Source organism: Myiozetetes cayanensis, unplaced genomic scaffold, assembly GCF_022539395.1.
Source record: "Myiozetetes cayanensis isolate MyiCay16 unplaced genomic scaffold, myiCay2020 scf9, whole genome shotgun sequence".
Lineage (NCBI taxonomy): Eukaryota > Metazoa > Chordata > Aves > Passeriformes > Tyrannidae > Myiozetetes > Myiozetetes cayanensis.
Genome location: NW_026088185.1, coordinates 37426202 through 37441730, shown reverse-complemented (window position 1 = coordinate 37441730; position 15529 = coordinate 37426202). Strand labels below are relative to the sequence as shown.

Sequence of the window (15529 nt, the reverse complement as noted above, 5' to 3'; positions counted from 1 at the left end):
ACCCAGAGCCTGTCACTCATCCTGCCCCTCCCAGGCAGCCCTTGCTCTCGGCTCCAGCTGGATCCATGGAAGTTGGGTCCTTTAAAAGGAACGTCACCTCCCTGATACACACCTGCACTGAAGTGTCTGAACAGGAGAAGTGGGCAGAGTGACTTCAAAACAGATTGATAAGCTTTCAGAGTTTCTGACGAGGGGTGAGGGGCAGCTTTGTGGTGCTTGTTTGAGTTGAAACGTTCTCCAGATGTTTGTGCAGCCCAGAAACCAAGAACGTTGGAACTTTGTGCTTGTTATCGATCTCTTATTAGAAAATGAAGGGGGTATTGACAGATGGAAAACCAGGCAAATTAATTGCACTTTGCCTCCCTGCGTTGTCCCGTGCTAATTGCAGCTGACTGGGAGTTTTCCCGTGCTGCCCTGTTCCCACGGACTTGTCTGCAGGAGGAAGCCTCAGTTCCTGTGATTTCTTATTCCTGTTCTCTCTGTGCCAGTGGTACCTGCTGAGGGGGAAGATTTTGCACAGGTATTTTGTGCCTTCCTTCGTAAGCGAGAATTTAATTTATAAAACATGGATGAGACCTATTTGGCATCAGAATGGGATGTTTTACATTCCTCAACTGGATATTCCTAAGGCTCGGCTGCCTTTCTTCCTGATGGTCTGATGTCTTGTTCCTCCCTTTCCCTCTTCACCCAACTGCAGTTGCTGCATTACTTGCAAAAAAAAAAAAAAAAAAAAAAGGGAGGGAAGGGAAAAAAAGCTACTTCCCAGCAGCTGGAAGCTTAACCAGCATTTCAGGAAGGGATGGGCATGACTGAGAAGGGAAGGGGCTGTGTCAGGGGAGCTGATACAGGCACGGTGGCATCACACACAGCCAGGATCCAAGCCAGCAAGAGCTGGCTTGGATCCTGGCTATGTGGGATGCCACCGTGCTCCCGCTGCACTTCCCTGCTGGAAAAGGTGTACAGAGGGCTAGGAACTTAAAGGGAATGCAGGACTCATAGAGTGGCCTGGGTTGGAAGGGGAATTAAGGATCATCCAGTGCCACCCTCTGCCGTGGGCAGGGACACCTTCCGCTATCCCAGGTTGCTCCAACCTGGCCTTGGCCACTCCCAGGGATGCAGGGGCAGCCACAGCTTCTCTGGGCAGCCTTCCTGGAGAGGAGATCCACGAGGTGTCCCTGCAAGGAGAGGGCAGACTGCAGGATTTTGTGTTTCTCCCTTTGCTCTGCGTTGCTGACAGAGCTGGGGGAAAACCCTCCCTTAGGGCTGGAAAATGAGCGTGGGAACGCTGTGTGTGCTCCCAAACCTCCCCTCCTCAGTACGGACATCAAAGTACAGGCTGTGCCAGGCTCAGAGCAGGTGCCTGTCCCCTCCCTGGCGCTGGCTCGGGAAGGTTTGGCTCTGTCCCAGGGAGAACCGGGGTGTCCATGGGCTCTGCCCCCCCCAGGCAGTGCTGGCTCAGGACTGGCCGTGCTCCCGGGGCATCAGCAGCTCTGCGGGATGAGGAGATTGCCGGGAGCGTGGCGAGGCCTCCTCCTCCCCTCCCTCCTCCTCCCTTCCCTGCCGGCCGTGTCCGCAGCATTCCCGAGGCTGCCGAGCCGGGAGAGAGGGATGCCGGGCACGGGGAGGGAGCGCTGCTGTGCTGTGGTGGCCGAGCCCTGCCGGGAGGAGGCCCGGAACGGGAGCTGGAGGGGTTGGATCTTCCGGCGGGATCTGTGCCGTGGGAAGCGGCGTTTGCGGAGCAGCCACTGCGGCTGAACACGGAGCCGAGCCCACGGGAGCCATCGACACCGGCGCTTCCAGGCGGGGAGCTCCTGCCGTGGGAAAGAAAGAGTTAATGCTGAAATGCTGGGAGACAATGGGAGTTTAATCCAAACCTTCCTTCCTGCGGCTTGGAGGGAATCGGTCCAGAGCGCGGGGATGTCCTGGGGATGTGTCCGGGAGTGCCAGGGATGCACTAACACTTACATAACCCATGCATATGTTCATCCCAGAGCTCTTCCACGAGCGGTGCTTCTGTATGTTTGGATCGTGTCATCAGCACCCTGGAATGTTCTGTTGGAGGAGCTGCAGTGTAAGGGGAGGGTCTGTCTGTCCTGCACGAGCAGTTTGTCTGCTCTAGAACCGAGTCCTGGGGGTTTTGCTCTGTGTAGCCCAGGGCAGAAAGGGAATTTGGGAAGTTCTGAAGTTCAGCTGCCTGGCTTTTGATTTACATCCTTCCCCTCGTCCTTCTTTTTCTTTTGGAAGTGCAAGGAATGGTTTTGGGACACTTTCCTACCCGGGGGTGACACCAGCATCAGGGTGGTTGGGAGGAACCAGCATCTGCATTTTGGGACTTGAGTTCCTCACATGTGACTTGCGTGTTCTGGTTGCTCCTCTTTGAACGTTTTCCTTCTTCCTGCTGGATGTATTTCTGTGCCTTTGACCAGGCTCTGCCTTCACTCATCACACCCACCCCCTGCCTTTCTGCTTGTGTTGCAGGGCAGATTTATAGGGCACCAGCAGAACCTTTGGCAGCAGTGACATTTTCTTTGGAACAAATGTACCTCTTCTGCAACATCCCAAAATAATGGCAAAGCTTTAGACCAAAATAAGGGGTTTAAATCTTGTCAAGCTTTTGACAGATTCCACTCCTGACAAGGCTTTTTTTCCCCCCTTCTTTCAGCAAAGAACAATCTCCAGGTGCTTAAAGTTGTCCTGTTTGCTGCTGTAGATTTGTGGTTGCTGGTGCATGGGATGGAGAAGGAGCTTTCTGCACAAAATGAGACCATCAGGGTCTCTTCAGTTACTGTTTATGCCAAATCCAAGGGGTTGTGAGTGTGACAGCGATCCCTGAGGGATTTTTTTCTTGATTGCAATGCTTGCTGGATGCTGGTAAAAAGGAATATTAAACTGTTGTTTCTTCTAAGACATTTAATTAAGAACCCATTTTGGAGGCAGTTATTAAAAAAGGAGAATTCTGTCTTTGAATTTCTAATATTTAACTCTCTAAATTACCTCTCTAAATATCCCATCTACCCCATTTAGCCAGTGGCATCCCAAGTTTTTTTTTTTTAAATATTATTTGTTCGTTCCTGCTTCCCATTTCCCAAAATCCCTGTTGGTTGGTTGGTTGTCCTGTGCTTTGTGTCCTTACAAACCACCTGAAGATCCCTGGTAACAACAAATCCCTCCCAAACCACCGCTGTGTTTTCAACATGTGGGCCAATATCCAAGCAGGAACAGATACAGGAACAGCAAATATTGTCAGGGGGGATTTTAATCCCTTCATTTTATGTAGCAATGATAACCCCCCTAATGTGTTTGATGCTCAGCAGTGATCTCAGAGCCACGAAATTCGGGCTGTAATTGGCCCCGCTGAATTCCCAGCCCAAATCCCTGTGAATTCCCAGCCAGCCAGTGGGCAGCAAAGCCCAGCCTGCAACAACCTTGAGCTCCTGGGAAGTCCTTGGATCGTCCCCCCCTGTTTGATTACAGCAATCAGGTGCCACCAAGTGTCTCTCAAACATTACCCCAGTAGGCGACAGCAAGATGTGCTTTCACTCGTGTTTTGCTCTCAGCACGACCAGTTTTGAGCCTGCAAGGCTTTTGGGGGGAGGAGCTGCTGTTTACAGCAGCAAAAGTACTTGGAAAATTAGGGCTTTTTCTCACTGAGGTGTTTCTAGCAGTCCATGAGAGCTTGTTGGAGGGGCAGCGGTTGGGCGAGATCAGAATTGGCTGCAAGGAAAATAATCTGAGGTTGTGGCAGCTCCCTGGGAAAAAGTAATGGAAAAAAAGAGCAGAAAACTAAATAATAATAATAATAATAAATGAAAATGCTCAGTTTCAGTGTTTAAAGCTGTTTCTGAGCCTCCTGGTTTGGAAGGTTTTGGAAGGAAGATGATGGTTAAAAGCACCCCAGGACACAACAGAGCCAACCTAAGCCCACACTGAGCTTTAAATGAAGCAGAGTGAAATTCCTCCCAGCATGGCCCAGTCACTGCACAGCAGGATGTGTTAAACAAAGGCGTTTTCCTGGATCCCTGGAAGGGTCCAAGGCCAGGCTGGAGCAGCCTGGGCTACTGGAAGGTGTCCCTGCCCATGGCAGGGGGTGGGATGGGATGATCCCTGATGTCCCTTCCCACCCAGACCATTCCAGGACTCTTTGAGGATTCCCTGCTGTGTGGGAGCAGTCCCAGGACAGGGCACAGGCAGCGCCTTTTCCCAGAGCTGCCCTGGTGACACGAGAGCCCCAGGCAGAGAAAACCCACCTAAGCTGGATGAAATCCAAAGGGAAATGGGGATGAGCCTGAACAGAGTGAACCAAGAGGAGAACGGGAGCTGATCCTCTCCCAGATCCCCAGTCAGGTGTCCGTGGTGCTGGAACGAGGAGCTGGGTGTGATGTTAAAAACAGAAAGGTGCCCTGCCCCTTTCAGCAGGAACATTTCATCCCAGCCAGCACAGGGAGCTGATGGGAGCCTGAGTTAGGAACACACCACGTTATTCCAGGACTTCCTGGCTGCAGCCTTCCCACTGTGTGTCTGAGGGAATGCTGTGGCAGACCACATATGGCACCACAGATGCTGGTGGAGTTGGCAGGATGAGGAAGTTGAGTTTGGGGGCAGTATTTGTAATTTGTTTTTTGTTTGTTTGTTTTTTTTTCCTGGAGACTTAGGGAACATTCTTGACTTGGGGAACAGCCACAGAGCAGCTCTGTCCTTTCAGGAGAGCTCATTTAGCATCCCAGGTGCACTTTTATTAGCAGGTGTCATCCAACCCAAGAGCAGCTTCCCCAGAGCCTTGGGAGGATCATTCAGTGCCTTCAAGAGCTGAAGTAATTACAAAACATAAAGCAGTGTCTCTGTTGCAGCTTTAGTTTGGTGCCTTTTATCACAGAGAAAAATGACACCTTTCTGCTCTCCTGGGACTTCTGAATAGGTTTCCTGAAAAAGAGGGACCAGCTGCAGAGACTGAAGCAGAATTCAGGCTGGAGCTGTTGATTCAATGCCGTTGGAACAGAGCACAGATCGGAGCATTCCCAGATCTTGGCTCTTTTGTGGCTGAACAAAAACCTGGGGTCTGAAAGGTTTGTGTGGTGTTCAAATGTTGTGGCTCGGAGCCATTTTTGGGTCAAACAGCCCGTGTGATGGCTGTGGCTGTGATCCTCACCCTTCCCTGTGCCGGGAGACTGTGGAGAACGGGTGTTAATTTGTGTGGGAAGGTCTGAATCTGTAAGGTGTCAGAAGGAAAAGTTCAGCACAGCAAATACATTGTATGAGCACCACCCCAGGCAGCTCCTGCCAGGTAAAATCTCCTGCCTTTGGGTGTTCATTTGAACAGTACCAGAAAAGATGGAGTATTTTGGCAATAAATACATATATATATATATTTTACCACTATTTTTTTAAATTCTATTTCTTAAATGTAGAAACACAATCTGTGCTGAGCTGAAGGCAGCTGGAGGAAGGAGATGTGACTGCAAGATCTGAAATCCAGGGTAAAAAAGAGACCATGAAATGTTAGAACAGTTGCCCCAGTTTCTGATAATTAGTATTCACAAAGAAAAAAAACCGTGTTCTCACTACCTAGTAATTTCCAAATTGCTGAGACACCTAATGAGTTGTCTTAAATAAATTTACCAAACATGTAGAAGGCAATAATTGCTGAGCATTTCATTCTGCAATCACAACTCAGTGCCAAGTGGTTCTGCAGCTGCTTTGTGTGTGTTGGGGGATTCAGCAGGAAAATCACTTGCTTGGGAACTGAACCCTGTCCTGGTTGGATTTTCAGGGCCACATTCACAGTGTGTCCTGCAGGAGGGGAATTTGTCTTGGGTGAAAGGCAGCTGGAGGAAAAGAAGATAAAACTGTTAATAATAATAATAAATAATTCTTGAGTCGCCTAAACCTCGTGATACCTGGCAGATAAAAGCAGCCACCTCTCTGACAGGGTTATTTTGACCTTCTGCCTTTCTGGGCTGTTTGGGGGATAGTTAAAAGCCTCCTCTCGTTATTTCCCCCCATGCCAAGTTTGGAAGTGTTGGGTATGGGCAGTTTAAAGACCGGTATCACAGTGTAACTGAAATAAATTGTTCTCTCTAAATACACATCCTGAAAGGATGGGAGAGTTTGGGGTGTTCCCCTGGAGAAGAGAAGACTCCAGGGACACCTGAGAGCCCCTTGCAGGGCCTAAAGGGGCTCCAGGAGAGCTGGAGAGGGACTGGGGACAAGGCCTGGAGGGACAGCACACAGGGAATGGCTTCCCACTGCCAGAGGGCAGGGTCAGATGGGAGATTGAGAAGGAATTGCTGTCTGGGAGGGTGGGCAGGCCCTGGCACAGGTTGGGCAGAGAAGCTGTGGCTGCCCCTGGATCCCTGGAAGTGTCCAAGGCCAGGTTAAGCAGGGCTTGGAGCAAACAGATGAGGAGAACCAGATGAGCTTTAAGGTCCCTTCCAACCCAACCCAGTCTGGGATTTGATGACTCCAGGATGTCTCCTAGAAAATGTTTAATTGAGGTCCTGAGCAGTTTAAAAGCTTTGGAGTAACCTCTGGCTCAGCTCTTTGGTTTGCTGTGTAACCACGGGCTCTGCACCAGGCCAGGACCTTTGGGATCTCTGGGAACTTGGCATCCTGTGTCTTCTGGGATGAGACTGCCTGGAACATCCCAAAAGCTGCTGGGGAGCTTGGAGGTGCCAGGGGGGATTGCTGTGGGGTGAGGGACAGGCCAGGGTGGGGTTGGGATGGGACAGGAGGGATCTCCTTTCCCATGAGGTATTATCCTGATTCCAGCACACCATTCCCGGGAACTGGGTGCTGGGGGAGCACAGCCAGATCCCATCCTTTGCCATCTGAGAAGGTTTCAGAGCGAGCTCTGGGATAGCAAAGACACTCCCCATGTGCTCAGCTGAACACAACCCGTGTTCCTGAGCACACATCCAGGGCTTCCTCAGGCACAGGCACTGCCATGTGTGCCCGACATCTGAGCATTCCTGGATGCAGGGATGTGCTCCAAACCCCCTGGCCAGGCTGGCTGGGAGAGCAGGATGCTGCAGTTGGGAGCATCACAACACTGCTGTCGTGTTTAATGGGTCAGGCAGGAGCTCTGTGTGACCAGAGATGTTTTCCTTTGGGAAAACATGGACTCTGCACACCCTAAATCTTTCCCAGAGAGCCTGCATGTCCTCTGGCTGATGGGAGCTGCCAGTGGATCTCCGCTGTAAGTGCAGGAGCCATGTGACAGAGCATTCCCAGTTGTGGATGGGGACAGAGCAATCCAGAGCTGGGTGTTTATGGCACTGGGGCAAAAACTGTTTGCAGGCTCAGTGAGTCTTCATTTCTCAGCTGAAACAGCTGAAGGTTGGTAATTCCTTCAGCAAGCAGCAGGGCTGGCTGTTGGCTGTAGTGTCCAGGAAGAGGATTCATGTCACCTTCCCCCCCCTAAAATGCTGGGACATGCCAGTTCACTTGGAGTGTTGTGTTCCCCTTCCCACCTCAGCACACGTTTTCCAGCAGGCTCAGTGTGAGGCCGGGCAGTGAGCACGAGAATGAGAGCAGGACCTGCTGTCCTCTCTGCTCTGCCCTTTTCCCTGGTGGCTTTGGGACTGCTGCAAACCTCTGTGTTTTCATCAGAGCTGAGTTACACTAATTGACGAGAGAGGCAGGGGAGAAAATAATTAATGAGTTGTGTGAAAAATGAATTTGCAGAAGCCCAGAGTGTAAAGGCTGTGAAGTAAGAAAGGAGGCTTTCATTGCCTTGGATAATATAATTATCCAGCAAAGCCTGTTTCCTTCAAACTGTCAAATCTGGTGTCACTTGAACTCACCGGTCCCCCACTTGACAGAGTTCCTCTGGCTCCCAGGGGGTCGTGGTTGAGGGTAGGTAGTGATAGTGATCCTTGAACGTTATGTGCGAGTGTGAAAGTGGAAATAAAGAAGTGAAAGGGTCTCCTTACAGAATCTCAGGGTAACTGAGAGTGGAACAGCCCTCCAAGACCACAGAGTGCCCCCTGTGCCCGATGCCCACCTTGTCACCCAGCCCAGAGCACTGAGTGCCACGGACACCTCCAGGGATGGGGACTCCAAACCTGCCTGGGCAGTCCTTCCCATGCAGAAATCCTCCCTTTAGGAACATTTTGGTGTCCAAGAAGAAGGTGGGGAATGGCTTCTTGGCTCTTCCTTTTCCTCTTGCTTCCGTGTTGCGGTTTCAGCAAGTGGGAGCTGTCAGAGCAGAGCTCCCTGCTCCCGGTGCTGAGCAGACAGCAGTGTTTGTGTTGGCTTGTTGCACAATATTCTGTCAGTACTGCACAATATTTCTGGCAATATCCTCATCTTCCATCAAATGCTGCAAACAGACCCAAAAATCCTCCACGAGGCAGGCTGCTCTCCTGCCCCTCTGCTGCTATTTGCGGAGCAGTCAGTGCCTTATTTCCAGTGTGATGCTGCAGTTCAGCGTCGTGTGAGTCACAGTCCTGGGGCTGCATCTTCCAGATAAGCCACTTGCTGTTTGGCAGGAGTTGGGAGAGCAGGATCATGTGGCTGTGACTGTACCAGGGGGGATCTCTGGCACACGGGCAGGGCTGAGCCTGGCACAGCACCGGGGGTGGCCCTGCAGGATCAGCTGCTCTGCTTGCACTGCTTTGTTGTGACACTGTTCAATAAGTCAGTGCTCTCAGCACACCAGGAACAGCCAGCGTGGGGACTGCAGGTCCAGCCCAGGAACGTGTTCCTGCTGAATTCCCTTGTGGAGCTCCCCTGAATCACAGCAGGAGACCTGAGTAAATAGATAGGTCAGGTGTGCCCAGGTGGGCAGTGTCACCTGGGCTGTGCCAGCCCTGGGGTGTCCCAGCCCCAGGCAGGGCCTGGCCCACCCCCAGTGCTGGGGCACTGCTGGGACCCCAGCCAGGACACGGAGGGGCTGGAGCTGGGAAGGGGCTGGAGCAGCAGGAGGGGCTGAGGGAGCTGGGGGGGCTCAGCCTGGAGAAAAGGAGGCTCAGGGGGGACCTTCTGGCTCTGCAATCCCTGACAGGAGGGGGGAGCCGGGGGGAGTCGGGCTCTGCTCCCAGGGAACAGGGACAGGAGGAGAGGGAACGGCCTCAGCTGTGCCAGGGGAGGGGCAGGTGGGACATCAGCAGGAATTTCTCCTGGAAAGGGTGGTCAGGCACTGGCACGGGCTGCCCAGGGAGGTTTGGAGTGCCCAGCCCTGGAGGTGTCCAAGGCAGGCCTGGCCGTGGCACTCAGTGCTCTGGGCTGGGGACAAGGTGGGGATGGGCACAGGGGGGACTTGATTGATGATCCTGGAGGGCTTTTCCACCCTCAGTGATCCTGTGATTCTGTGATAGGGGGCTGTGCAGGTTCTGTTCCCCATTGCCCCCCATGGATCATCCCTGCTGTCCGCCCCTGTGGGTGCTGCTGTCCCTGTTCTCAGGCACTTTGCAGCACCCAGAAAATTTCTGGGGCAGTGAGGTGGTCAGAGAGTCTGGGCTGAGGAGCAGTGTCTGCTGCCCCCAGTGACAGCAGGAGTGGCCTTGTGCAGGCTCAGCCATCCCAGGGTGTGGTGCCTTCCTGTGGCAGGGCATTATCCCAGGTAGGACTGAAACTTGGAAAGAAGCCCATTCCTCCTGCAGGGTTTGTCTTGTATTTCTCATGATGCCTTTTGATTTATTATTTAGAGTATATGTGTTTACTCTTCCTTCTTCCTTTCTACTGCTGTTGAAGCTTTGCTGTCCTTAAATAAAAACTGTGATGATCAGCGGGTACAAAAGTACCTTCAGAGTGTTTGGTGGGCAAAGAAATTTGTTCTTCTGGTCTGGGTTTGCAGCTCCTGGTCTGGGGGGGTGGTTGGGTTTTTCTGTATCTCTGTGGCTGAGGAGTTCCCTGGTCTCTGCTACATCCCAAAGGAAGCAGCAGGAAAAGCAGGATCAAAATCACAGCTGTGGGTGAGATCCTGTCAGGCAAGTCCTGCTCTTGGCATGAGGAAATCTGCCCTTGCCAGTGGCAGGCCAGGTTAGGAGTATGGAATGAGGAGAGCCCCTCAGTGGTTCATTGCCAGCAATCTTCTGATGGATATGCAGTCACATCAGTGGAGATGGATCTGCAGCAATGGCTGTGGATTCACAGCAGTATTTAAGAGTATTTTGCTTTACGTGGAGAGTAAGAATATTGACTCACACTGTCCAGACGTGTCCCTGTGCTGCAGGATGTAAATCAATCTGAGGGGAGGACATGGTGGTGCAGAACAGCTCTCCTGGAGCTACAGGCTGTGCAGCTCTGTGTTGGGCTCACCAGGAGTTTTAAACATTCCCTGTTTTACAAGGTTAAAGCCCTTCCCCTGTCAAGAAGCCTTTAATAATGTCATTTTTGCCTTTTTGCCCCTGGAAGCCCAGGACAAAGCTCAGTGGGAGTGGGGGCAGAGCGCTTCCACAGTAGAGTGTGTTCATGGGGAGGGATGACTCAAACCAAGCTTTCTGATACCTTAATTACATCTGAGGTGACCTAACCCTTGACTATCCCGAGTCTGAGGCTGCCAAACAGGATTTAAATGTTATAAAGACTCCTGGGCAGTGCCCACAGCTGAGCTGGATTTCCCTGTGTCAGTAGGGAAGTGAAGGGAGAGGTTTCTCTTGGGATTTTTGCCTTGGCCTTAGTGCACCTGATGGGCAAAGCCAGGTTGTTTCTCTGCTGAATTCTGCAGGTTTTGTAGGTGCAAAACCCACTCAAAGAGATGAATGCACAGATATTTTAAGGGGGTTTTTTGGAATGTGGCTGGGGAAGGGGTTTCTGTTCGTTCCCTGTGCTTTCTTGGTGACCTGGCTTTCCTTTCAGGGCTCAGCAGATTCGTACACGAGCAGACCCTCGGACTCTGATGTCTCTTTGGAAGAGGACAGGGAAGCAATCCGCCAGGAAAGGGAGCAGCAGGCAGCCATCCAGCTTGAGAGGGCCAAGGTGTGTCCTGTTCAGCCCTAAGAGCTGAGTTCTGTGCCCCTGAGCCTGTCCCTGGGGTGACAATCTGCGACAGGGCTGCTCTTTTGGAGTAGTTTGGCGGTTGAGCCAAGCTGGGAACGGATAAAAATATTCTCTCTAAAGGGGGGTATTCTCCAGTGAGCCTGTGGGAAATCACTAGGGCTGAATTTTTATGGCTTTAACAACACCCTGTGCTGCAGTTCTTGCAGCTGGGTACAGCTGCTGACTGAGGGCAGTCTGCAGTGGTTGTGTTGTGTTTCCCTCTGCAGTCCAAACCGGTAGCATTTGCTGTGAAGACCAACGTGAGTTACTGTGGAGCTCTGGATGAAGATGTCCCTGTGCCAAGCACTGCCATCTCTTTCGATGCCAAGGACTTCCTGCACATCAAAGAGGTAAAACCAGGAGCTAGGAAAAAGGGGATCTGAGCCAGAGTGGATTAGCACACCATCCAAGAGGTGAGAGGAGGCAGGAGGGCACAGCAGTGCTGGTGCTTCAGTGGAGCTCCAGCTCCCTGGGGTGGTTATCCTGCACTTGGTATGGCCAGCCTGTTGGATTTCCACGGCACAGGAAGGAAATAACTCCCTTCAGCGTGGTGGGTCCGGGTTCTTTCCATCAGGGGAGGTTTGTGGTGGGTCAGAGATCGTGGAGCAGAAAGGGCTCCCAGTGATCACAGAGTGGAGCAGCACCAGGTCACACCAGGTCTTCATAAAGCACCAGATGGGCTTGTGAGGGAGAAAAGAAGACTTAGAATAACACATTAAGAAAACACTGAAGAGGACAGATACAAAAATAAGGGAAAAAACGGGAATAAATGGGCCCTAAGTATGGCTTTGGTAGAGAAAATTGCATTTTATTGCACGCTGAGCATATTTTCTGCAATTTTTCATTTGAATTGAGCCCTCCAAATTTGCATAACCCCCTGTTGTGCTGTAGATTGGTACCCAGGCTTGCAGCTTGCAGAAGCACTTCTTCATCTCTGCATTCTGGGGTTATTTTAGGGTGTTCAGCGCTCAGCTGCCTCTTTCTTTGAGCGTGTGCTCGTCATCACTTCAGAGCACTGAGCTCCCTCAGACTGAGCCCACCTGCTCCTGCCCCTCCAGAGGCACCCAGTGGGGCTGGAGCAGGGAATTGCTTTGCAGAAGGGCACAGGAGAGGCACTTGAATGCCCTGAGCCTGTTTTTGATGCTTGGCCGTGGCCACCTTTAGTGCCAGGGCGCCGATGGGGTTTAAGTGCTAAGCCCTTATCGCTCTGCCCTGTTCGTTCTCCCACACAAGAGTCCCAAATCCGTGTCTTGGCACTCCCTGAGTCGTCCTCCGAGGTCTAAATACCCAGGATCACATTGTCACTAAGCTGTAAACCAGCTGGCTTACTGGTGTTTGTCAGCTCTGCTGAGGGTTTAGCTTTATTTCCTTTGTTAACACTCCCAACCTTCAGCCTGCCCGGAGCCCTGGCTGCAGCTCAGTCGGATTTGGGGAATGGTGGAAAAAGGCTTTGCAGAATTCGTTTCTCAGCGATCTGGCAGGGCCTGATTGGATTAGAACAATGGTTCCAGATTTTGGAATGATGCTAAAATCTGGTTACAAAGTCAGGTCAGCCTGTGCCAGGGTGGAACAGCAGCAGCGACCGAGGAGCTGCTATTTTGGGGACGTGTCCTGGATGTCTCATCTGCCTCCAAGACTATACATTATGTGCTTACTTAAAAGATGAAGTGGCAACAATTCCTGACAAAGCAGGAGGAATCATGGGCCTGGCAACCAATGGGAGGGAGTGTGGGCCTCCCACACGCTGAGTAACATATGGGAGGGAATGACCTAATGCAGATCCCATGTTCTCACTGCATCCCTGGCTCCTCTGTGGATCACTCTCAGCATAACCACGGAGTCCCAGACTGGTTTGGGTTGGAAGAGACCTTAGAACCACCCAGTTCCAACCCCGACACCTTCCACTAGCCCAGCTTGCTCCAGCCTGGCCCTGGACACTTGCAGGGATGGGGAGTGCACAACCTCTCCAGAATGTTGGGTCCTGAAGGATTTGTGTGGTTTACAGGCTGTAAATAGTTCTGTCGACTTAACACACTTGAAGTGAAGCTTTGCTTCCTGACACTGTTCTCCAAGGTGAAGAACAGACAGTTAAAGAGTTGGGATGATAAAACAAGGGAATCTTGCACAAATAACACCCACAGCAGGACAGGTTTCCAAGGGGAGGGTGTGAGGACTGCCCTTCCCTTGGCTGTGGATGTAATAGGTGTGTGTGTATGGGTTCACGTTAATGTCTGTGTATGCACGGGTTAATAAAAAGCAAATTAATGTCTCCAAGATGCTGAGGCCCCGTGTTTCAGTCACCATCAGGCCCTGCTGTGCCTTGACAACGGGGACATGGGATTTCTGTGTCTGTGCAAGAGCTTAAGTGCTTGAAAACAAGAGCCAGGGGCCGTGCTCATTGTTAGGAGAGAGGCCTGTGATGGCTCTGATAGCTCTTGGCTCCGGGCTTGCAAACAAAACTGCTCTTAATGACTCTGGAGCCAGCTGAGAAGAGCCCTGGTTCTTGGGAGCACTGAGGGGCCCGGTGAAGCAGAACACACCCCAAGGTTTGCAGATAGTTTTGTGCCACAGCTCTGCCCCAGCAGCCACCACAAATCCTTTGCCACGCAAGCTCTGCCAGGACGCTGCTTTTCACCTGAGCATCCTTAGAGCTGAGGGCCAGACTGTGAACAGTGCAGGAGAACCCCAGTTCCCAGAGGCTGACGACAGTGAATGACCTGTGTTGCAGAAATACAACAACGACTGGTGGATAGGGCGGCTGGTGAAGGAGGGCTGCGAGATCGGCTTCATCCCCAGCCCCCTGCGGCTGGAGAACATCCGCATCCAGCAGGAGCAGAAGAGGGGCCGCTTCCATGGAGGGTGAGGGGGCTGCAGCCCTGCAAAGCCATCAAAACCTTCCCGATGGTTCCAGTGCACGGCTGGGGGTGGGATTCCCACTGGAAATGGGTGTTTGCAGGGACCAGACCTGGGAGATCCCGATGGGGAGAGGCAGGAAAAGCTGGGTTTGGCTTCAGGAAAGAGCAGGAGTTCAGTGTGAGGGGTAGGGACAGCAGTTCCTCAGAGTTTTGTGTCCCCATGCCCAGCTCAAAGACTCCCAGGTTTTTCCCCCCAGCTTTTCTTAAGGTTGTGGCTTTTTTCTTCCTTTTTTTCCCCCATTCACTCCACTTCAGCCCAAACCCCACTTTTCAAAGTTGATGACTTTTTTCATTCAGCTTCCTTTCATCCTTCACCTCCCAGCCTGAGCTCTCTGTGGTCCCACCCTGCCAGAGCTGGAGATTGCAAATCCCTGGGAAAATATGAACTCGGGCAGGGAGGTAAAGCTGAGGAGGGAAGTGTTTTCAGAAGGGCTGAACAGCATCAACTGTGCTCCTCCCAAATTGCTTTCATGGTTTTTGAAATAACTCCAGAGGGTCTCCGTGGGCAGGGGGAGGATTACCTGGTTCAGCGAGGCACTCCTGGATTTGTATGACAAAATTCAGAGTTGTATTTAAAATAAACAGTTTATTTTTGAGCACCTTTGTTAGGCAGAGTCACAGAGATCTGTATTACATTGGGATTCCTCGGGGGGGGCAGTTCCTCCCCAAACCCTCCCACATTTGTATCTCTGGGTGCCTTCACGGGGCTCTTTCTGCTCCCGCAGGAAATCCAGTGGGAATTCTTCTTCAAGCCTTGGAGAAATGGTTTCTGGCACATTTCGGGCCACACCCACTGCCACAGGTGAGACAAAATGTTATTGAGGGGGGCTCTTGGTGTTCTGTTTTCAAAACCACCCAGGAAAAATGCAGGTTTTCCCCTTAGCTGAGGGATTGAAGATGTTAACCAGCAAAGTGCCTGTGTGTGGAGGGGGAGGGAAACAGCTATTTGTGGCCATGCAGGAGTTGTTGAGGGGCTGGGAAAAACCTTGGGAAGAGTGGCAGCTGCCCCAGAAGGGACTGAAGGACCAGTTTAACCAGGGGGACCAAAGGGAGGGGATTCCCAGTGCATGGACAGAGGGGTTTCTGTTGGCACTGCGGTGTTTTAACCAAGTTCTCCTTTGATCTTCCAGCAAAACAGAAACAGAAAGTGGTAAGTAGTGCTTTTGCTTTCATTTTATGTCATTCTAACCCATAATTCCCGGGATTTTCGTACGGATCTCGTTGCATAAATGATCTGAAGGGTTGTTTTCCTCTTCCAGACAGAGCATATTCCCCCCTATGATGTAGTGCCATCAATGAGACCTGTTGTCTTGGTGGGTCCATCACTCAAAGGCTATGAGGTACTTGCCATGAATTAATGTTTTGTTACCTGCAATCTTCCTCAGTAACTCAGGGTGTGGGCCTGTTTGGTGATAGTTTAAAGTGACCCTCGCTTCAATAATTATCCAGAATGTTCTGTAAGCACCAAGAGCTTTACTTTGAGCCTGCCCTGCACATCCACTCTTTCCAGTGCACTTTTTCTTGATTAAACCAAGTTAGGAAAAGAGAATTTAATTAGCAAGAGATTTCCAGGGAGCTTCCTGGCTGTTCTTTTTTTCCACTTTAGCAATATTTCAGGTATGTTTGCAAAGAAACTT

General features: G+C 51.5%; 1 protein-coding gene across 8 annotated transcripts in view; it reads left to right on the top strand.

The window, feature by feature from the left end:
- The window catches only part of CACNB4 (calcium voltage-gated channel auxiliary subunit beta 4), a 67667-nt gene that overhangs the window by 35450 nt on the left and 16688 nt on the right, over nt 1-15529 (top strand). For all 8 annotated transcript variants that reach the window (XR_007632022.1, XR_007632023.1, XM_050339675.1 and 5 more), the window contains 6 exons: nt 10798-10917; nt 11205-11327; nt 13706-13836; nt 14618-14694; nt 15023-15042; nt 15152-15232. Coding sequence is in view for 6 of the 8 variants with exons in the window: in XM_050339675.1 (XP_050195632.1) it covers nt 10798-10917; nt 11205-11327; nt 13706-13836; nt 14618-14694; nt 15023-15042; nt 15152-15232 (552 nt within the window). In the remaining 2 variants the exon portion in view is untranslated. The remainder of the gene's footprint in view (nt 1-10797; nt 10918-11204; nt 11328-13705; nt 13837-14617; nt 14695-15022; nt 15043-15151; nt 15233-15529) is intronic.